Source organism: Acipenser ruthenus, chromosome 28, assembly GCF_902713425.1.
Source record: "Acipenser ruthenus chromosome 28, fAciRut3.2 maternal haplotype, whole genome shotgun sequence".
In the NCBI taxonomy this organism is placed as follows: Eukaryota; Metazoa; Chordata; class Actinopteri; order Acipenseriformes; family Acipenseridae; genus Acipenser; species Acipenser ruthenus.
Window position 1 is genome coordinate 17120003 of NC_081216.1, and position 24045 is coordinate 17144047.

The following is a 24045-nucleotide window of genomic DNA, read 5'->3' on the forward strand; positions in this document are numbered from 1 at the left end:
GCCCCACTTCACAGCACTGTACTGTCTCACCCTGAGTCTGTGAGACAGCCCTAATGCCTTCAGATCCTCAACCCCAACAAAGCAGCCACTCTGCAGCTGTTGCCTCCGAGCCAGCAGCTGCTTTCATTCCAAAAAGGCAGTCTGGCAGCCTCTTTGGAGCCTCAGATCACCCAGAAGAGATTTGTAGTCAAGATCACAAACACTGCAGCAACATGCCTTGACTTGCATGACTGTAGTCCATGTATGAGGTTCAGCTGCAGGTGATAAAAATCGGAATTGTCTCAAGACAATTTCAAGAGATGCCCCCTTTTTAAATGCTTTGTCTGACGCACATGGTGATTTTATAAAATCAGTGCAACACTTTGTGCTGCTGGGGAGGAGTGGGGGGGTGGGCGGACGCACCACGTGATGGGCAAAAAAGTGGTACAGGTTGACAGGCCTGACTGTTTAATGCACTATGGTGGTGGCCAAACCATGGCTCCTGGTGAAATGCTGTATGACGCACGCTTTGCGGCTCGAAATGAGTTCATTATTTTTGTTCTCTGTATTAATTTGTTTTATTGTTCTTTTATTCTCTCCCTTTCTCTCTCCTTCAGTTTCTTTTGAGCCTGCATGTTCACTGCAAGGACATTTCGTCACTTGATGACCGCGCGCTGGTGCATGAGTATTTCGATCACCTCGAGTGAAAGCCGGATGTGCAGTTGAAAGTGAATTTCATAATTTAATTAAGTGCTCAGTCGTTTTCGTGTAGAGACAATGGCATTGAGCAAAACCATCCACGAGTAATAAACAAAAGAATGAGGCTTTAAGCCAGGATGGGAGGAAGAGTTTGCTTTCACTGAAAACAGTGGTAAACCTCTGTCTCATCAGCAACAAATCCCTCTGTACAAGGCGAGCAACCTCAAACGTCATTATGAAACAAATCAACATTTTTTTTTATCCAGCTATCCTCCTGGATCAGTCTTGAGGAGAACGAGCTAGCCTCTTTTAAAAGCACACCTCGGCAGTCAGCAGATGCTCCTTTTGACGTTCAGCAAAGAAGCTGATGTAACAGCACAAGTTTTGTATGGCATGGAATATCGCTCGTGCCAAACGTCCTTATTCAGATGAATGAATCTTTTTATAAAATTGGAGTGTTGGCGCTAGACTAGAGAATGCATGTTTAATGAACAGGTACTCCTAATCCCTTTAAAAATAAATACAGTGCATTTGTCATCCACAAAGCTCTCAAAAGTATTTAATACACGCAGCAGTCATACAAAAGTGTTTTTTTTTTGTTTGTTTTTTTTAAAACGAGCATTCTGGTCTTCAAGGGAAGAGCTCGACAAAAATGTGGCTGCGGTGTTTTTGGTGAAATCAGGGCAGTTATTGTATTTTGCGTCCATAATTGAATATATTTTATCTAAAGTGCATAATATATACAGTATAAACAGAAATAGTGGAAGAACACCAGTGTTGTCTTGCTCGCAAACAGTTAATGTTTTACAGTATGTGACTTGCAGCTCTCAGCCATATGAAAATGTTGGTGTGCAGCTTGTAGGGTCAGGAAGTTCGGCCACCCCTGCACTATGGAAGTTGATGTGAAACAGAAAAGGTTCCATTGGATGTTGGAACATTTAAAACAGCTGAATGTAACTACTTTACATTTCCTGATTTAATGGGCATCCTTCAAATTATTTGAAAAGGGGTCAAGTTACGTTCTTATGCACATAGTAAAAAGAAACTTGGTAATAAAGATGAATATTTCTTTTTGAAATGTTTGTCTATTACGAAGGTTGTTTATTAGTACTACTGTATTGTAATACCCGTGAGGCCACTGACCATTATATTCTGTTGAAGTACAGTGCTGTAGGTCGAGGATAGAAATAAGACACCCATTTCATGGCATTTCCATGTAGATTTGAGCCATTCCAGGTTTCACATGCCGAGTAATTGGGCGCAACTGTGTCTAATTATTAGGAAAACCTGCAATGGCTCAAACTGCTATGCAATTGGGAGTCTTTTTCCCAATTCCTGTCAGGACCTGACCCAAAAGATATACAGTAAAATACAATAAATCACTGTACTCCTTTTAACATTTACAAGAAGTAAGTCTGTTTTTAAACCAGAAATCTCAGTTTTCAAGTTTTATTTAATGTGTTCTGACGGAAACAATGCATGTATTTAATAAGCCAATGTTCCATTTTTAGATTATGACTCATGTCTTTTATAATTACTTTTGTTGGGTTGGCTGGTCTTGTGATGTGACACCAGTAACTGCATTAAAGACTCATGATTTTATGTTTCCTGCGTTTATTAATAATAAATTAATTTAGAACAAAATATATCCATTCTCTTTCTGGAACATCTCAAGAAATAGGTTTGATTTATACTGTGTTATGAAACAGTAGCCACCGGCAATTGTGTAGACTTTTTTTTTCTTTTTGTCTGAACACTTAATTAATGTTTTAGTTGCTTTTCTTTGTATGGTGTGCCTTTTATTTAGAGAATATTAGCTTTTCTCTCGAGCAACACCTTCTTTCTTTCTTTTTTTGCGAAGTATATTTATACTTTTTAACCCCTAATGATCATTAAAAAGGACAAGTTTAACGAAACATGAGACAGACATACAGTAACATAAAAATAACTGGTTAGGTCACAGTAGTTTGAAAGCTTTTAATTATGGCAGTGTGGAAACAGGTGGACTAAACCAAAACAAGAAAACCATTACCATTAAACCATGTCTTTATCACAGATTGTTAAATGAAAGAGCTTGAAAGAAATGAGCAGTCAATATAAAGTGTGTGCAAACATTTATCTACCTAAAACTTTTTTACATTTTACATTTTATGATTCAGCATTTTATGCATTCATTTCCATTAAAACTGATTTACCTGTCAGATGCTCAGAAAAAAAGTATTATATTGTACAGAGACTTAACATAAGTACTGTAAGTAGACACCCAAGTTTGAAAGAACACCTGTTGATTCTGGAACCATACATAGCACAGGCAAAATATGGATGGAGTTAGCACTTTGTGGTGCAGCCCGGTGCCTTATGCAAGGCAGCACCGCGCTGACTCATTTTGTGGACGAGATCAGCAGTCCTGGTCTGCGGGATTGCAGCCCATTCCTGGCACAGCATCTATACGAGGGAGTCCTGGGAAGTGAGTTTACTGGGATGCTTTCCGTCGTGGATAGCCCACATGTGCTCAGTGAGGTTCATGTCCAGTGAGGTGAGGCCATGGTAGAGTTATGATGCCCCGAAATGTCTTTCCATTTTTGTGTTTCACAGGCAGTGTGAACTGGGGCATCATCTTCCATACAAATTCTGTCCTCTTTGGACAGATGACCATTATTGGGCAGAAGTTACAGTGCCACCATTTTACTTTGTATTTTGGAATTGCTGTCTAACTGAATCTGGATCTACTGTGTTTTCAAAATGTCTGTTTTTTAATGATGTAAAACTTTGTTTGGCATGCAACTAGATTATCTATCCATCTATCCATCTATCCATCTATCTATCTATCTATCCATCCATCCATCCATCCATCCATCCATCCATCCATCCATCCATCCACTATCTGTAACAGCTTAATCCTATAGAGGGTCGCGGTGAGCCGGAGGCCTAACATGGCAGACGCAGGGCGCAAGGCAGGACTACACCCTGGATGGGCTGCCAGTCCATCACAGGGCAACTAACGGGCAATTTAGAGAGGCCGATCCACCTAGCCAGCATGTCTTTGGACTGTGGGAGGAAACGGGAGTACCCGGAGGAAACCCACACGAACACGGGGAGAACATGCAAACTCCACACAAACAGACCCCTGAGGCCAAAATCGAACCCAGGACCCTGGAGCTGACCACCGTGCTGCCCGCAACTAAATTATTAAGAATTTAATTTAATAACAAGCGAGTTGTCCCAATAGACATTGTTGTGTTACAAATGCTGGAAAAGCAGCCTAGAGCCATGCTTCAATTATAGAAAAGCAGCAAAAAAAATATATCAAAATTAAATGTACTGTACTGTTCATACAGTTATTAAATACGGAGTCTGGCTACAGAAATAATCTCATTAAGTTTTATAAAAGGATTGCCCACCAGATATGGAACAATAATTATTCCTAGTTATCTAGTAACTATGAATGAAGACTTGATCTGTACAGCTGGGCTTTCCCGCTCAACCAGTCTGTCTCCTGTCTGTGTCCAATCGGAAGTTAGGAATCGACGTGCCTCTTCAGTATGCAAATCCTGCTGCTACCCAGAGTAAGGTTTCAGGAGGGCCTGGAGCCAATTGTGTTCTTTCATTCGCTGCTGCTGCAACTGACAAACCACAAGCTCATATCCTGTAGCTTGGTGTGTTGCAGTGAGCGCACTGAAAACAGATCCCGACCACATCAATGAACCAAACCATAGCACAAAATGCTCCTTTCCCCACTCTGAACTGTTAAAGGCATTTTTTTTTTATATCATCTTGATACATTTTCCTAATATTTATTTTTTAGTCATCGGTTTACTATCCTAATTACAGTATATGTGTTCTGTAGCAAATCAAAAACCCACAACGTTTATTTAAATGTGGTCTCCCTACATGCATAAAAGTTGTTTCTTGCAGCTATTGCTTTCAGATTAGAAAATGGTCTGAATATATTGCACATAGTTGTAAATGAGTACATCCATTATCTGGGATTCCTACCTACAGTATGGGTACTCTTTCAAGGAGTTTGAAAGCATTAGCTGACACTTCTCTCTACTAGACATTGCTTTACCAGTGCTGTCCTGGCTGGTAATTGTAGCCCTACACCCCTATAGAAGGTGGCTGTGTTTCTCATTTTTTTACAGCCCCACTGTGTACTACATTAGAGATGGAAACGAGGACTACTTTCAAGGACTACTTTTACTGGCCTGGTTTGGGCTGGAGCAAAAATAAACCAAATCAGTGTCGTGTACGTTTTCCTACAGTTGAACCTCATATTGCAGGTTTACAAACTATAGCCATACCTCGCTCGTTTTTGTGTAAATGGGCTGTACCCCACATAACTGATTCATCTCTTATGCAGGTCAATTATGTATATATAAAAAATAGGCTATCTGCCTGTTGGAAGCCAGTTTATTGTTACAGTGGACAACATATATTGATAACTATTAGAGTTTGTGTTAAGTGCTTATTTGGCAGGTCCTTACTTATACAATACTGGATGGTAACATTGGAAACCCTTTTTTTAAAAAAATGTTTTTGCTATTTTGAGGCAACAGTTGAATATTTTCAAGAAAAAACCTTAGCAGCAACAGTCCCAAAGGCAATAACGAAGGATTCCAAATCCCTTTGGGGCAAAATTGATTTTAGAAATCCCAACCTTTGGTTTCAGATTAAATGCTGAGTTGTGAGGCTTGTGCCTCCGCAGGCAGGCACAGATAGATACATCACTGCCACTCCATGGTGATCTGGCACAACAGTTTATCGCAGCTGTAGACTGGAGGGTCTGACAGTGGCAATCTGAGTAGACTAAAATTCCGATAGATTTGTAGTTGCAATGCGAGCCCAATACGGTTAATAAATACAATTTTTTATGTATAGAGCCTATGTGTAGTCGTCGTCGTCCGTCCCACCTATTTTAATCTACTACTTGCAAAATACGCGATGTTTTTATATAAACTATACTAAAGTGCATTCAGTGGTACTCGTCCCAATGTAAATAAATGGTAATAAGAGTAGTGTTTTGTACCCACGATGTTAAATACGAAGATAATGCGTGTGCATTGCGCTCACGAACTTTTATTTGATGTATTGCAGTAAAATATAAAAGTTAGAACAACATAATTATTCAGTTTTTAAAAAAAAAACAACAAAAAAAAAACCGTAAAGGTACGTTATTATTCTGATGCTACATGAATGAGGCTACCTTGTAATCTTAAGGGAAAAACAAAAATAAAAATATCCAGGGGTCTCAGTTACTGCAACCATATTACTCAGTTTCGCTCTGACTTGGTGCCTGTTATATCCCATTTATTGTGGGAGTTAGGAAATTTGAACACGCCACTGTGACTGCAAGCAGTATGCGAACACACATTTGTTTTCTCCTGCCGTTGCCCCGCCTGCCCGATCTGCTGATAGGCTGTGACCAGAGGAGGCGGGCCGGACGTGAACGCAACATAAATCTAGTTCAAGTAGTTCGTTTCCAGAGAAAGAAGTTTTTATGTATTCAAAGTTTCAAACACGCCAGTGTAACAGCAGCTTGGAAGTTGTCTTACAGTATTTGCAATGGTTGGGGATCACTGTAGTCACTCGGGAGAGAGACAGGCTATGCACTCCCAAACTAGCCCCAAAAGCGGATTAAGCTGTAAAATGGTCCTTCAAGCAGTGGGAAAAGTTTTAAGGTAAATTTCACAATACTATTAATTAAACATATGTTATACCAAAGTTACTTATAGTTACCGTTGACGTTAATGCGAATCCATTATTGTACAGCCGGCGTGTCAGAATTAATGGTACGCTTGTTATGTGGAAGTTTCCGTTGCAGAAATTCTTGTCGTTGTACAGAATATTGTTTGTTAGAAATTTGGTTTTATAACGGCTTTGGTTGTGCACGAATTGTAAATTATATTATATAACAAACAAAATAGTAGTGAACGATATCAGGAATATATACAGTAAAGTGAATGTAGCAGTAGCATGTAGTGTATCCTATGCTACAAACATCTTTCAGCGTTTTTAATAAGTTAATAAAAAGGTTTAATGTTAATTTTAACTACGCAAGCGCCACATGTTCCAGTATGCCACGCTCTGTATCCTGCACCTTCATTAATTTAAGCAGTTGTACAGTAGGTACAGCAGTACCTTTTATTCAGGAATGTCAGAAGGCAATGGCAGATTATTTAGGATGAAGTTTGTGTTGTCTGTCTTTAGTGTCACTGCATTGCAGTATTGTTTTTGTTTCTTTTACTTGTTTCGATTTGTATGAAGACTTGGAACAAATGATGTTTGTTACTCAAGTACAGAAGAGTAGTACATTTGACTTCTACTGTAGGTCTAGCAAGGTGTGATGCATAGAGAGCACATGCTGATAGTTTTAAAGCAGTGTCTTAAACATTCAGATGTACAGTAGCCAACATTCCACCACCAAAACAGCTGCCTACCAAACTGGGGACTGGCTGTGGCCTTTACAAAAAGGATACAGCCGAAACAACGGAGAAGGCAGCTGGTGCTGGTGGAAATGTACTTTAAAACCATTACCCATTTGCAGTTACAGTAATGCAAAATTGATAAGCAACAATGTGGGGTAGAGTTACCAGTAAACTGCCACTTCCAGCAAGTCGTTAGTCCACTGTTCTTCGGCTAAACGTTTTATATTATCAAATTGTTAGCATTGTTTTAGCCTCCTCACTGAAGAGGTCTGTAAAATCATTTATTTTTCTTCAGTTTCGTGGGGTTCTTTTCGGTGTAAGAAACGGCTAAAGACAACATGGTTGTGTTATTTTACCCACTTTTAATACAGACGTTTCCAGGGAAGACTATTAACACTACTTATTCTTTTTTATTTCACAGGCAAAACATGTAATAGTGGAAACAAAGCTTTAGTGCTTTTGCAGGTTTTTTCCCCTTCTTTCTCCACTACTGAATGAATGCAGTTTATTTGATGTGGGACTTCAAATGAGGCCGGTGAATTAAAATAAATGCTACAGATACAAGGCTTGAGAATTAAAATACAAAGATCTACAGTATGCTCATTTGTCGAAACAATCTTTAGCATTTTGGGGTGTAATCAGTTTGGATACGAAAGCAAATCAGTGGCTGTAGACTGTAATTTGCTAATCTTGATGAAGAATGGAATAGTCACGCATATAAATGTAGATTCATTTCCTGTTCAACAAAGCCCCTCGTTTTATGTCTCAGTGATTTGGTGATTGGTGAGTAACTTTGGGAAAGTGCCTTCGGAAACTCCACTCACTTTGAATAGTGCTTGGAGCTCTCTGCTGCAACTGAAGAAGTTTTTGGAAGTGCAGATGGTGTTGCTGGGGCTATTGGAGAATGGTGGATCGCACATACATGGGTGGGGGGGAATCATATTTTTGTAATATCATGTTTAGAGGAAGTAAAATTCAGAGATTTCAATTCCTGCATGCTTTTAGGATAGGTGGATTATACCACTGTACTATTGTTTACTGTATGTACAGCTGAAACTACCAATACGAGAATGTAAACAAACTAGACAGCCAAGAGGGTCTTCAGTTGAGTTAACTATGGAGGGATGTGGTAAAGGGTCACTCTGGAATCATTTCTTTATGAAATTGAACATGATTGTGAGACGTCTTCAAATGCACAGCATTACTTTGTCACAGGCACGCAGAACCACTTTGGAATACATCATAGAATAAGTTTAGATGACAGGAATTGCCATTGCCTTGACATTTACTTCAGAAACATAATAATCTGTGTCCTTTATTTATTTTTTAATCGTCTGACTACAGGTGTATGTTGTTGAGGTGATGCACTGTACAGTAGTTTTGCTTTCGGTGCACAAACTGTAGTTTAGGGAAGTCACAAAGAGTAGCCTGTTACAGAGAGACTGGGGAGAAAATGCATTTAATCCACAGGCATCCCTGCAATAATCCTTGGAAGTCGTCCGTTCTGTTTTTAGTTCTGTAATGGCAGACTCTGGCTTAAAAGGTGGTATTTAGCAGCTTGTGGCTTTTGGAGAAAAAAAAAAGAAAAAAAAACATTGAATCTGTTTCTATTATGGTACTATAGTTAGCAATTACACACATGCGTAGCCCAGGATATTTAAGTGGCTTGTGTGACATTAGCCGGGAGTACTGGAATCTACACAGAATCTGGCAACATTTGCTGAAACTTGGTATAGTAAAGTAGGAAACTTGTTTTGTTATTCTGAAATTCATATTTTGACTGCGACTGACGGTTTAAAAGTCTATTAGCATACTGTACATGTAACATTCTCTCGTGCCTTTTTTTCTTTTCTTTTAACTGTTGCAGTTTATAACATCTGTTTACTTTATTCTTTTATTTTGCTTTTTTTCTGTAGCATGTTTAACTGGTTAAGGATTTTCATAATGTTTCAATGCTAAATCTTATGAATCGAAAATGTACGATATCACAGGCTGTATTGATACTGGGTTACAATACTTGACCAATTATCCTGGTTGCTAATGGTAGGATTCTGCAGTGGCTGCATCAGTGAAATAGAACCTCTACTGTGTGTTGCATTTAATGTCCAGACACAACTAAAGCAAGTCTGTGACACTTGGGTCTAGTCCCTCAAGCAACAGTTTGAATTAATTAGGTCATTATTCCAAGATTTCGAGATCTTTCTCAGAACTGCGGAGGGGCCAAATGCTACAGGTTGCATAACACAGCAATAAAATAAGGAATTTGGTTTAACAGTGAGAAGCGTGTATACTTTTTGTTCTGAAGTCAGAGTATCTTTTGGAATTGAGGAGTGGGAGGGGTAGACCCTCCTGGCTGTGGTTTAATAAGAGATTGAGGTGAACAGCGAGTTTAATAACATTTAACATGGTTTCTATCCACACTTATGTCTGTTAAATAGGTTTTGTGTAACAGCCGGTAATTACAGCTGTGCATACAGTAAGTTAACAAAGTAATAACTAACAGTTAAGGCTAGCTAGGAGGTGGCACCATTGTTTTTCATGTTATATTAAGAGATCGCTCAACAAACTCTCCCGATCTTGCAACCTTTTATTTGACAGAGCTGTTCCTGCTCTGGATGCAACTATTGAAGTTCCTGTAGTCCAGCTGCTATACATTCCTCTTGTATTGTTTATAACAACGGTGTCTTTGAGACTTTTTGTGTCAGATATCCAATTTTACCTTGCCTGTAAACTTTATAACTTTCACAATACTTGCACTGATGGGCCAGCACGGGTTTAGTAAGCCTAGGTCTTTGTACCACTGCAGCTGGAAATTCTCATTTATTGTATTCACCTTCATAAAAGATTACATAATTCACTTCCCTACCTTGTGGCCAACGAGGGGCACTTACAGCAGATGGAGGTTATACAACATTCAAAATTCTATTGAAGCACAAGAAGCATAACAAATGTAAAAGCTCCAGACCAGTCCTTAGTAAATACCATCTTAAAGTAAATACCATGTGGTACAGTACTTTTAAAGCATTAGGCACTGCTGTGAAATGAATGAGCATCTTTGCTGGTAGTCAATTCAGGCAGAGTACCAGACTGTACCCTCAATTCCACCTGCTTGTAGGGAAGGACACAGTCTATTTTCACTGCACTGTGCATACAAAAGAGCCTTTGGATCCGGTGCCAGTCCTGCTATTGTCACAAGTTCTGACAACTAATCAAAGGGGAGTGTGGGCTGTGCGGTGTCGATGCCTTCACATGAAGAGGTACAAACAAAGCCTGAACTCAGGCAGTGGGTGCATTACCCCTGCTGCAGCCGGTTCACCTGTGTCAACACTGCTTCCTCCCTGATAATTAACATGAAGGCTGCGCATTCAGCTGCATCTGTTCTTGTGTACCTACCAGCACCTTCCCCTGCCCTGATGTGTAATGTTTAACAGATCTTGACAAACACTGCAGTTCAATTAACAAGTTGTTGAACGAGGTTGTTTTTATTTATTTATTTTTTTTAAACTGACGTATTTTCCCTTTACCATAGATGCATGAAAGTACATGTAAATGCATTAAAATGACATGTCCTCCATTTGAACATCAGTTTTAGTGTCCCCCCTGTATTTTTCATGGTGCTCAAATTAACAAGCCCAGGGAAAGTGAATGCACTCTTTCACGTAATAGAGATACAATGCATTCCTACGTGACACTTTCCCAGTCTGTTCAGGTCTAATTGGTGGTATGAAACTTTTTTTTCATTTTTTTTTTTTTTCAAGGAGGGGAAAAAAGTGTGTTCTCTGCCAGGGAACATTAATATTATTCTTTCCTTTTTTTTCACCATGGGTTCTCTTACACAGCAAATTTTGCCATAAAAGGTATTGTATGCTTCCAGCACCGGACACAGTGCTGTAAATAATGAATGCCAAGCTGTGTCAGCTATGCGCTTGAGGTGGGAGGGAGGTGGGGGCAGTGATACACAACAGGGAACCCTGCAGGCAATGGATATGGATACATCACTACAATGTCATTGTTCAGGGGCTTGTAAAAGTCACCTGAGCAAAGCTCAGCCAGCTCTCCTGGGGTGCTCTGGCCTTTGAACTCTGGATTCCTTTGACTGGAATGTTGCCATTAGCTGCCCAAGCACTGCCAAACCCGCTTGCTCTTTATGTCCTGTTACAGAAATAGAATTGTGTTTTTAATGTCTTTGTTTGAGGTTTGTTTTATTTGCTTTTACTTTATTTTTAAGACTTTGTGTGTTTTGGCACCTAAAGGGAGACCTCTGGTGTTTTCTAAATGTATTTATTTTAGTATGATAAAAAAAAAAAAAAAAATTGAAGATACCGTATTTGGAAACAACAGGTATTTTCTGTTTTGCTTGAATGAGGCACGCCTGTTTGGCTCACAGAGTAACATTGTGAAAAGTAGTGACTACAAGGGAGGAGAAAACGTGTTAATACAACTAAAACTAATGCTGGGGAATGCCAGCAAAGTGGAGCGTGAATACATTCTGCATGCTGAGTGCACAGATTGATTTAATTTGTTTTCAAGTGAAAACTGAACTACTGGGACACTGCAGTCATTTAAAATCTGATTAGACTAAATGCAACCTGGCTGTGCCTGTTAGCTGTCTTCTCCAAGGCCACACAATGATTAATTTGCACATCTGAATCAAGCCCCCGGGGTCTTAGTGCTTTTTATGTTACCATTAGTACAAACACTTTTTTTGCCATAATCCCCAAGGCACATCACCCTCATCTTGTACACTGTGATGAGTGGCGGCACCAGATCTAGAGTACTTTTGGTCGGCATCTTCAAACATCTTCTGTTTATCCCACAAACTGCAGGTGCACTGTGATGCTGTCCTTGCCTGACCCAAATGAAGGAAATTACACTATGAATTCCGGAAACATCGGTGTATAAAAGCAGACAGGATGGAGCATGCAGAGAAAGATCTGCCCAAGGCCCCTAGGAATGTGAACTGTGTGTGTGTCAGTTAATGTTGTATTCTGTAGGCATATTGTTTTGAAGACATGATGATCTACATATTTTCTGTGCTGTTTTATTTAATTGTTTAGAGGTTTGATGAAAAGCTTCCTTCCAGTTACAGTAGAACTCAACATAACCCACACAGCCTGCTTTACTATGGTGAATAACAGAATTAAATATTTCCTCATAATGGGATGGAAACCTTATCAAAATGAGTAAGCATGGTTCCAGAGGTCTGTTGGTGCACTGTTTTCGGCTTTTTGTCACACCCAACTAGCTTTATGTTTATGGAGACTAAAGAGGATTGAGTCCTCTGTCCTTGGGTGGGATTACAAATCCTTAATTACCCCCCCCCCCCCCCCCCTTTCAGTTTAGATTGTCTGGAAGCTATTTAGTTTTCTCTCTGAGGCTAGATGATTTTCACTGCCAGACTTCACTCTCAGTAATCTGCAGGATATCCTTTGTGTGTTTATGTAATAATTGAAGGGGTCAGTGTGGACAATTAAAGGAGAAGCAGGGAGTCGGAGTTCCCCCTAGTTATTCAGTGGACGTGAGCATTGGCTTCTGACCGCCCTTTGGGATAATAATTTATAGCTGCGGAAATTCTGGAGTAATCCATACAGTAATTATTAAACACTCAGTAGTGCCGAATTTAGAAATACTAAAATGACAAACATTTTCAGTGTCTTCAAAAATCATTTCAATGACAAACGTCATTGAAAAGTAGTTTTCTTTTATTGTAAATTTTGGAGTCACTGAATTGCCTTGAGCACCTTGTGATTTGAGCCTTTACCCATAAGCATTTTCTTCCCCAGAGCTGCCCAGCTGTGGAGCTCCATCAGGGCAGTACGTACCCGGTCAACAGCTGGGTGGGACTGATTTAGAAACTGATATAACCCCAAACTGCACAGTTTAGGCTGAATGTCCCAGGTGGCAGAAGTGATTCTCCTGTAAACTTTCTAACAGCTGGGTGGGTCGAATGTAGCAAAGTAGCAACCAAGGTTTGAAAGATATGGCAAAGAAGATCTTGTTAACAATTCTTGGCTCTGATCAGTTACAGTAGGTACATGCTTCTTTGAACCAGAACTGTCCCTCAGCATTGAAATTGGTGAACCAGACTGACTAGCATTTCCTTGCTACAGTAGTATTTCTTTTATATACCTGAAATCAAACCATCACCAATATTGCATGACTTTGAACTTGTGGATTTTGCAAGTACTTGATAAAGAAAAAATAAGTCATGCTCCATATAACCTGCAGTCTTTCTAGACCTGGAAAGGGTTTCTTACAGGCTGCAGTGTTCAAGGAATCAGACACGGTTCCTTTTAAAAGGAACACAGGCCGGAAAGCTGGGACAGGAGCCGCAAATAAGGGTTCTAGCAATCTCTTCAATTTTACACTCAGTCCAATGGGTGGGTGTGCCAAAGGTTGTCTGAAGTAGGTACCTAGACCTTGCAATTTGAGCTTTGGCGAGTATATTAAGAGTACTGTACCAATAATATTAAATGATAGCCTATCTGTGATATTTGAATAAAAAAGGCAGTTTCAGTGACTTGATAAACATGTAAAATTGTTAGTTTTAATTATTGGTTAATAATGACATTTTCTGTAAAGGGACTGTAATTGGAGAGCATTCACTGTAGTAATCAATACGTTGGGCAGTTACATTGCTTTGCAGCATTGTCAGTTCAGTGCAAATGCAAACTCATACTGTACCTAGGCCTACTGTATATCCGTGGCTGTTACCCATCAGCTATGTATAGATCAACCATTTATATGATTCTAGACAGCCTTCAAACCAACATGCCAGAAAACAATTACAAAAGGAGAAACATTTGACAGCAGAGGCTGGCAGTCATCCAGTATAGTATCTTTATTTTTTATTGCTATTTCTCTTTGATGAAGCAGTAACCCAGGCTGGTACGATGTGAGGATACAGTTATTTATCTGATTGACGTGGATGCCATCTTTGTGTTTGCCATTCTCCCAATAACTGAACATGCATACACTGTAAGCAATGGATGATTGCACCACCCAACCCACAGGCATTTGTATGTTATTGGCTACTGATGAGGTCATCGTCTCCACAAGCCAATTACATTCATCTCTAAAGAATGAATTTGTACAGACTTTGCTACTTTTGTAAAGATATGGCAATATGATGCTCTGTGACTTGAACTCAGGGGAGGGCATCGTTAGCAGTAGTTTCCTTACTATAAGAGACGCTGGAGACCTGACCCTGTTGTTTTTCCTTGAAACAGCTAAGAACACAATATGCATGCAGTAATTTTAATATACATGTATACTTCAGTGAATCTAAATTTGAAAATTAGTAGTATAGTCTTGTTAGATTGCACATACCTGATTTTAAACTGAAATATAACACATGATATCTGTTTAACAAATTCCTTTCTGCTTTAGGTGGCAGCAGTTCCATTTGGAACAAAAAAATAAATTATTACTGGTTCAGCTTCATTTGTGCTTACCTGTTTGTCTGGGCCACCATGTTCAGGTATGCTCTACACAAGCACAAAAACACCTGCACAATCAATGAAAAAGAAGAAAAAGCCTTTATTCATATATTAGCATGCTACTTAATTGTGTTATTTTATGCTTTATAAATATTTTGGTGTAACGATCCAGTAGAACCACAACACATAGCATTTATGCTGATTTACGACAGTCACAGTACAATACAAACTGTATTGCAAGGGATCTGATACCTTGTCTAATACTGTTGGCTGAAAGAATAGTTTGTCATGGACTGTTAAAGTCTACTTGAAGTTTTTAGAATCTGATTTGTGTTTTTTTTTTTAAATCCTGCATTAAAGGCTCGAATTAGATATGATGGAACATGCACAGCATTAATACTATCAAATACTTTGCTTTTGGTTGTGAATGAACTTTCATTGATAGCGTCTTTGGATATTTTAGTAGTTAATGCATGAACTAATATGGGCTAGCAGTCCTTATGTCTCTAGTGTTCTCGAGTGCCCATTTATAAATAGCTGAGAGCCCCTCTTGTTAATTCTGTGAGCTGGTCCTCTGTAGTATATACAGATGAGGTGTGTACTGAAAGGCACTCAGCCCAGGTAGAGTACACAGCAGCAGACTTGCACAAAGGAGGGGTTTGTGTGGAAAGGGCAGGCAGACCACAGGAATGACACAGAGCCGCTCACAGGCCAGCTGTGTAAAGGTCAGGAGCGTCTCCCAGTCTGCAGGACACACAGAGCCCTCTCTGTACACCCCATACGCTATAGAACAGCCAGGTGGCTGGTTTATTATTTTTGGGCAAAATATCACTGCAGGTGTGGCATTTCGATGTACAGTACACAAGAGGAAGCAGCTTCTAAACAGAGACGTGCAATGATACCTTTTTTATGTGAGCTGTATCATTTGACACCAGTGCTTTTTAAAACTACTAGCCAGTATCTTGAGTTTAGTAGGTCTATTTGACCTGGGGGTTTATTCAAATAATTCCGCTGATTTTAATCTTCATTTAGCCTACATCATTTAAACTGGGCCCTTTTGATTACCATGGTGATGAAAGCCAAAATCTGTAAATGAATGTGGGCCTCTGTCTTCTTAAATGGCATTGGTATGAGTGTTTAGATCATCAGAAAACCATTGATCCTGATCTCAAGGAACTGGTTGACTGGAGATCATTACCAATGAGCACCTCTCTTCCAGGCACTCCTAAAGGAAGTTGTCTTGGAGTGTCAGATAGCAACATTAATACCAGGCAAAGAAATAACTAATCTTGGTCTTTCATGGTGTATTGTAAACAGCAGTCTCTGTTAAAGTGTATGTACTGTGTGCATGTATTTTGAAATTCCAGTGTGGTTTATTTGCTGTTCCCAGCTTTGTCTCTCGTGACCTTGTTGAGGGTTGTTTGAGATCTGCAGTTTGGTTGTAAAAGTGGAGTTCAGGTGTTAAAAATAGCACTGGAAGTAAATACAATAACTTCATTCTTTTATGTACCTGCTGTTAATCAGCAAAGTGTGAAGTTACAATGTTGTGTAACAAATAACCCAGTTTATTGTTTATAAAGATAAATACTGTGCAATACACCTTTAGGTTTGTCTTGCTTGTTTCTATCTGGAGTGTTTTTTTTATTTAATGTGGCTGGTTTGTTTATCCTTTTATAAAACTATACACAGAATCTGGCCCAAATTGTTTTGACAATTGATATTAGTAATAATATAACCAACTATTAATAATGATTATTATTATTATTATTATTATTATTATTATTATTATTATTATTATTATTATGTGTATATTTAGCAGGCGTCTTTGTTTTGTAAATTAAAACCAGCATAGGATATTGTGTCTAATAGTGCTATTTTGAAGAAGTAATTCGGTTCCAGACAGCTGAATTTTGTGCCGTTACTCTGATAAACATAAAGAGATTGCCTCAATCCCTGACTACTGTATAGCATCTAACACTAGACTACTCTGCTTTCTCTATCCTTTAGCTGTGCAAGCTATTGGAGAAAGTTAATGTTTCTCTATTTCCTTGTGTTTCTTGCAGGAAGTCTAAAACGAAGCCCAATGGTAAGAAGCCGCCCACAGAGGAAAAGAAGCTCTACCTAGAGACCGAATACACCAAAGTCAGGGTCACCGATATAGACCTGAAGGAGTTGGTCATGTTACCCCGAGAAATCGATCTCAACGAATGGCTAGCAAGCAATAGTAAGTCACTGGAGCTGGCCTCACCAGACTAGCAAATCCTGACCTATACCATGAAATGCATGCCGATAGCTGCTGTACAAGCCCAACTTCGATACTGTAATTCTGTGATAAGCATGTCTCTTTATTGTTATGGATTATTATACTGAACATCAAAAGAAACTTTTCACTTCTATTTGAGCATCAAAAGAAACTTATCACTTACATTTGGATAAAATTCACTAGATCGAAAAATGACAAACTCTGTTTTAGAGCGGGTGCAGTGACTTTTTATTGTGCTGATTAACAATTGACATCACGAAGATGCTACAAAATGATCTGACGATCTTGGGCAGGTGTTGTGACTCTTGGTCTCCCAGTTCGTGGCCTGTCATTGACAGTGTGTCTGGTTATACCGTCTCGCCAGGTCTGAAATTGCTGGCTGTGAGCACCCAAGACCCCGGACCACAGTATGCTGCCCTAGTCCAGCCTCCAACATGCCGATTGCATGAAGGCGCTGCTCTCTTGACAGATGTGGCATATTGTTTTTTTTTTTTTCTGTGATTCTTTTATTGCTTTTATTCAAGCTTGCAATTCAATAGCTGAAATCACTCCATATCCAGTGTCTAATCAACTGTCTCACTAAGTGCATATGCATCAGTCATAGTCACTCAAGCGTGTCATGGTCTAGGATGAGTGATCGAGTGATTAAAAAGAAACCAAAAACATTTAGTCAATGTCCATCATTTGATATACCTTATTTTTTTCCAAATATAAATGTGTTATAAGTTTCTTTTGATGCTCGGTATACTTATTTTTGATAAACCTGAAAAACATAACTTGGACACTAGAGTAGGCGGTTCCAGTATGATACAGTTGACGATCAGTAGCAATGTGAACAGGCTCCGGTCCCAAGTGGTTCGGATATGCGGAGGCTCACTGTTCTTGTATTGTACTGTTGATCATGTAGTACTGAATGAAATGTCTGTCACCTTACAGCTGCAGCCCAAACAATTCAGTACATTTTCAATTGATGTTTGAGCAAAGTAATTGCTCAAACATCATTTACAGTAATGTTCCTATGTTGTAGTGCTGAAACGAAATGTGTTACACCATACAGAAGACAAGGGCTTTTCCTCCATTTGTCCTGCCTAATTTTATTACCAAGTTTCTGTTTCCTACTTTTGTATATCGTACAGTATTATTTGAGTGTTATGAATAATGAGATATTGCCTTCATTCATTTTATAGTGCCCTAATGAATAAAAGCTTGTTGTCAAAATAGAAATTAACATGCTGTTGCCTGTTTTCATACAGCAAGGGGGACACAAAGGGATGTTAGATAAGTTGCATACATAAGACAAAGATTTCTCTTCAGGCAAACTCTGTATCCTTTTGGTTTGCATTGTCTGCCAACAAAGACCTTTACAGTGGTGTTAAGTGTATTATACCTGCAAGCTAACTGTGAAGCTGCCCTGTTTTTCGTCTAAAGTAGTGTTTTGACGTCGTCGTATTATAGAGGGCGTGTGTTTATATGAACTTATACACAGAACAGTATAATGACTAAGCCTTATAATTAGTGTTTAGTGTATAGCACTTCATATGAAAAGCAGTGCTATTGCAAGCGTCTTTGTACAGAGGCTGCAAGGTACTTGTACCTCATTATAAGTGATAGTACAGCAAAGTGGAGCCTTGCAATTGGGGTTCAGTGAATAGTTTGATTTGTGTCACAAACGGTAATTAAAACGGTGGTTGTTATTTTGAAAACCTAGTATTTACTTTAGTGACGTGAGTGTGTATGTATCAGGGGTATGCTAAAATGTGGTTATCTCTGTTAGCACCGGTCTTAACAATATTTTGTCTTTTTTGTTTTTTCTTTCATTTAACAGCAACAACCTTCTTCAATCTCATAAACCTACAGTATAGCACAATCTCAGAGTTTTGTACTGGGGAGACCTGTCAGGCCATGTCCGCATGCAATACGTAAGTAACTGCTATTTGTTTTTTGTCTTCCAAAATGTAGACGGAGAAGTACACATTTACAATGAGATTAACATGGCGCAGTGACAATCCTAGAAAACAAAGAATATTTGTAAATGCTAACGGAATGCACATGACAGAGACAACACAGAGACCTCAACTACAACAGTATGCCCAAATCCACATCTAGCTGAACCAAAACACAAAAAGGTTGCTCTTAGACTGGAAGTATCTAAAAGAAGCTGTACTAACAAAGAGGATATAATTGTAACTATGAACAGAGTTGTGTCGTCCACACAACAGAGGAACCCTATTGTTTCAGATAAAAACAAGCTGAGGATAGAATATATGTTTCTAGTGGGCCAGCAGGCAACATTTATAACATTTATAAATTGCTCAACTGTTAGATGCGTCTCGATTCTAATGAGGACTGGAGCACGGGTCCAAAGGTCTGTCTGGTACAAAGTTGCCGGAGATATCCAGCCCTCAACCCCGACTACTATGGAAATTGCTGCAGAGATTTAAATGTCTTGATCAACCAGCCAAAACAAAAAGGGTTATTTGTGTAATATAAAATAAACCACAACTATGCTTTTTTTTGAGGTGCCAGAAATACACAACTTTGTACTGTCGCTTTCTCCTTTGTGCAGCTGTGAAGATCTAACAGCACCTTTTGTACTGCCAGAGATCTGCACCTGCATGCACCTGTCTGTGTGTATTAGAAAAAAATGTTTAGGGAAAGAAAAGGGGATTCATCAAAGTCAAGCACAAAGAAATAATAAAAAAAAATGCTTTACATGTAGGGCAACTGCCAAAGTTGCCTGCAAGCAAGTCTTCTGTGAAACTCATGAACCGTGCAATATACATTTCTTGAACTAGCAAGATGTGTGTCAGACATTATCTAATGTTGAGGATTGCCCAAGCAACTAAATAGTTTTTCTAAAAAACGTTATAGATTGGATTTGAAATCGGTAATGAATTTAGCTACAACTAATCAATAAATTGGTATGTATGCAAACATTCTGCATATTATTTAACAATCTGGGACCACTATAGAGTACCATGATTGTATATAGCAGTCCTAATATAATCCTAGCATACTGTTTTATACACTGACTTACTGGGAATCAAAAAGCCACCTTCATCTAACTAGGCAAGCATTGCACCATCGAAGCTATTATTTACAAGGAACTCCAGACTTATTCCTTTACAATCATAGCTGATTTAGTGCCTTGGAGACAGGTGCAATGCAAATGCACTTACCTCATGTTTTTTACTGTAACTTGGTTGAGGAAGTTTGCATGTCCTATTGGTTTAGCTGGCTAACCCTGTTGGAACTTAATAAGAAGCCCTCAGTTCATGTAAACCTTCTGTTTGCCTTGTAATTAGTAATTTTAAAAGCACAGTGACCCTTTTTGAAGACCTCAGCATAGCATTGTGACAAGTATGCAAACACCAAGCATCTATTATCTCCAGTCTAAGGGGAAAAAAATCCTTTACATCTGTCTGCAGCCTTATTCTTTTAAATACTGACGTGCAATTAATATAAGGAATAATGCAGACCCAGCAATGTTATATAATAGGGGTGTAATTCCATTGAGGGTGTCACTAGAATACTAAGCAATAGTATATCCTTAATATTAAGCTTGTTCATTAACAGTAGTGCAATGAAAGATACTATGCAGGTGGGCTTGGGGGCTACAACACCTTCCAAACTCGGTGGGTACACAGACTACTGTTATGTGCACAACCAGAACTGTGTGTTTTATTGGAGAAATAGCATCTTTTTGAAGGGGAAGTGGGCATTTATTGTGCCCTCATAATGCCCGGATAATGTTTATTCAAACCCATCAATTGCCCTAGAAGTAAGCAGTCAGTCATGTTTAAAATCACTGGTGCCGCTGTCTCTAATCTGGTCCAAACGCTTTTCAACTGCATTGCTGATAGGCATTTTAATGTAGCTTTGTCTGGGAATGTGACCGCTGTCTGGGAATGCAGCAGCCACTATATACAGTCCCAGTGGGAATGTCGTTTCTTTCAAGCCCTGGATTATCCAGAGATGTGCATCACAAGCTGCTCTGCGATGAAGGCTTCGTCCGAACGTTTCTGAACATTTTCTGATTTATCGCTTTTCAAAAATAAAATAAAAATTTAAAATGTAAACAACCCCTATGCTAGATAAAAATATATCTGCCTGTTGTATACAGAACAGAGCAGAGGAGGAATGCAGCCTGTCGGAGTGGTATTTCAGAACTCCAGCGAAACAAAAACATTGCTCCACCAGGTGTCTTATCTCCTGGCAGCCACTGGACTAGGCAGGCACGCTATTAAAAAAAAGCATTTTGTGTTGTTAACCAATGCGTGCCATAAGTGTTCACCAGCATATCCCAAATAAAACATTCGCCCATCCGCCAATATTACACCTGATCTGTAACCTGGAAAACTGGCAAAAAATAATCATTTGCATCACTTTTTGTATTTATTTGAATAAACCCAGATAAAATCCTGGGAGATTTTATAGAAAATACAGTGAACTGGGATGCAGACAGGTGGTCTTCAGTGCAAGTGTGACTGCCCCCACTACAGTGTACCGAGTACACTTTGCATTGGACAGAATGTGTGCTGTAGTATGTCTTGAAGTGCCTTCCCAGTGTTCAGACGCATCTCCACTGTTTGACTGGGTATCGTATACAGTAAAGGACTTTCAGTAGTGAGCTGGCAGTGTGTTCAGATCTGTTGGTTATCTGTCCAGTGGATCAGTTTGTCTGGATTCCAGCTGGTATGGGATCCCATTGGTTTTACTGTACAACAGCCTCTGCGCTTCCAGAAACAAATGTCTGTGGAATGCTTGTGTGATTCAATAAAAAATAAATAAAAATACAAGTTGATAACAAGTTTTATAATCACATCAGCTGCAGGCAGGAGCCAGCATGCTGTGGTTTTACAAAGTATGTGTAATTAGTCAGAAAAGATGTTTGCATAGAGTGAATAATATGTTCCCAAACTTCCTAAAGTCATTTAACATGCAAATTCCAGTAAATTTTTCTCAATATGCATTACCATCATTCTCCCCACCACCCCACTGTTAGTAACCTGAATACCCATGGCCATTCTGCCCCGGGTGTCTCTCAAACAGACACTGGACTGCCAGTGGTCCAGATGTTTATATGGACTGAGAGGGTGTTAAGTGACGTGAGCTAATTTCGAACCCTGACCCAGAGATAAAAAAGCATGAAGCTATTGGTCCCCAGAACCATCTATCCCCCTGGAGATATTTAGTTTGCTGTTAATCTAACAATAGGGAGAGATTTTAGGCACAGCATCTTAAGTTCCTTAAACAATAATAGAATCGTAAGCGCCAACAAATCGACAAAAATGGAATGTACAATAATAAGGACAGCATTGCCACTGTGTTGGGGGCTAGGGTGTATTTTTACTGGAACGGGTGTGATCACCTGTTGCTTTACCTTGGAGTATCTTGGTTACATTGAACCTGCTTCCATTTTATTTGGAATTAGAGAGGTTCCTTCGGTTCCAGTGGTAGGTATACATGGTGATAATTAACCCTTCCCACCATATAGGACACAAGTGGGGAGATTTGTTTGCAGCCCTGTGGTGGAGAAAAGGAGACATGCATCCACAATCTAGAGCTCCATCATGACAATTCTAACAGCTAAAAAATCCATCACACAATCTCCCCCTCTCCCTCTCTCCCTAAAAGTACTGAGGTGAAATCCTAGTTTTGCAGGCAAGGACAGTAGTGTAAACAAGATACCATTGAGGCTGTTGCCATAACAAGATTCCCAAAACAAACCCTGTTGTTGAATTGTACAGCTCCCGCACAGCATCATTGGCTCGCACTCTGGTACTAGCGCACAGCTCTAGGCTACTTTTAAATATCAGACACCATGGCTCCAACTACAGTGTACTGCACTCCTGTGTAGTTTAATAATCAAATCTCTATATGAGAACTAGCACTAGCAATGAGCAGTTTGGATGTATGGCTGCAGGAGAGTTCAGTGTATTATTGAATAATTGATAGAATAAAAAACCTTGAACATTGTTCTATTGTACCAACATCACGAACAAGTATGAACTAGGGCCTAACTCAAGCATTTGAAAGTAAAACTGATTGAAGTGATAAAAAAAAAAATCTACATTGCTAAATCCATGGTCATTTAAATGGATGGATTAAGTACAAGTTATGATAGTGTGATACTGAACATAACATTTATAAAGCTGTATCACTGGATGTGTGTGTTTTTTAGCCTGCCACTGCCACAGTGTTTTTGTAATAGTCACATTTCCTTTTCACGCAAATGGAGACCACAAAACTGACATCACCAGTGAACGTTTCATTTATCAGGAATTTCACAAAAAAAATGACTAACAAATTAACTCTCATAAATGACAGATTTTACTGGAAATGTGTGCACTCTCTTTACTCTTGCTCAACCCTGAAAAAAAGGATGACGTGACCCATAACATGAATTCAGACAGGTTGCTTAGAGTAATAAAGTAGGTCTGGAGATGTGTGTTTAACCAAGTTAATGATTACATGTTTGTTTGAATGATGCCCTTTTAAAGCTGGGTTAGAGAACCTGTCTCCTGAGGGAATCGTGTGTTCTGGGTTATGGAGAAAGAGACACTGGAACTGTGTGTACCCTTTGTTTGCAGAGGGACTCTTTGCCTCCTTGACCTTGACATACAGAGATACAGTGGTATGTGTAAAAGTAAGACTGAGTGCACGTTAATCAAATAAAAAGCCACAGACTAGATGCTAAAAGATAACTATGGGAAAGGAGCAAAATCCTTATTGTAACATAGTCAACATATGCAAACAGACTTGCTGTTTGTCCTGTTTAGTCCACTAGGGTTTGAATATATAAAGGCTAATTTTGAAAATGGTTTGAAAGAATTTCAGGTATAAATCTAGTCAGGTTAGCGGGAATCCTGCACTACCTTAACCTTCTGTCTACAAAACCAGTCATGACTGTATCCAAGAATTGCATTGCTTTCTATGTCTTGTTGTTGGACTTGTGCTGATAAATAATGTATTCTTTATCCTTTACACTTTTTATTGTTAAAAAAAAAAAAAAAAAAAAAACTCCCAGGCATTCATTATATCTTCAATATTGCAGGCCTGGGGGAGTGACATCATAGACCAACAAAGCTTCTAGCCTCATTGCACCCAGAGTGTGGAGTTAATAATGAACACCTTGTCATGGTTTCTTGCTTCAGGGAAAACAGACCCAGTCTGCTTCCCATGACACTGTGTGATACTAGCAACCTGTTATGAAGCATAATAACACTGCAACTTTAAT

General features: G+C 39.2%; 1 protein-coding gene across 5 annotated transcripts in view; it reads left to right on the top strand.

Moving 5' to 3' along the window:
• Positions 1–24045, top strand: part of LOC117435058 (MOB kinase activator 2-like) — an 82467-nt gene that overhangs the window by 56175 nt on the left and 2247 nt on the right. For 4 of the 5 annotated variants that reach the window (XM_059002941.1, XM_034057956.3, XM_034057955.3 and 1 more), the window contains 2 exons: positions 16606–16766; positions 18631–18724. In XM_059002941.1, coding sequence (XP_058858924.1) covers positions 16606–16766; positions 18631–18724 — 255 coding nt within the window. Of the gene's footprint in view, positions 1–6167; positions 6357–16605; positions 16767–18630; positions 18725–24045 lie in introns of those variants that run through there. The other variant, XM_034057953.3, reaches the window with a different exon arrangement.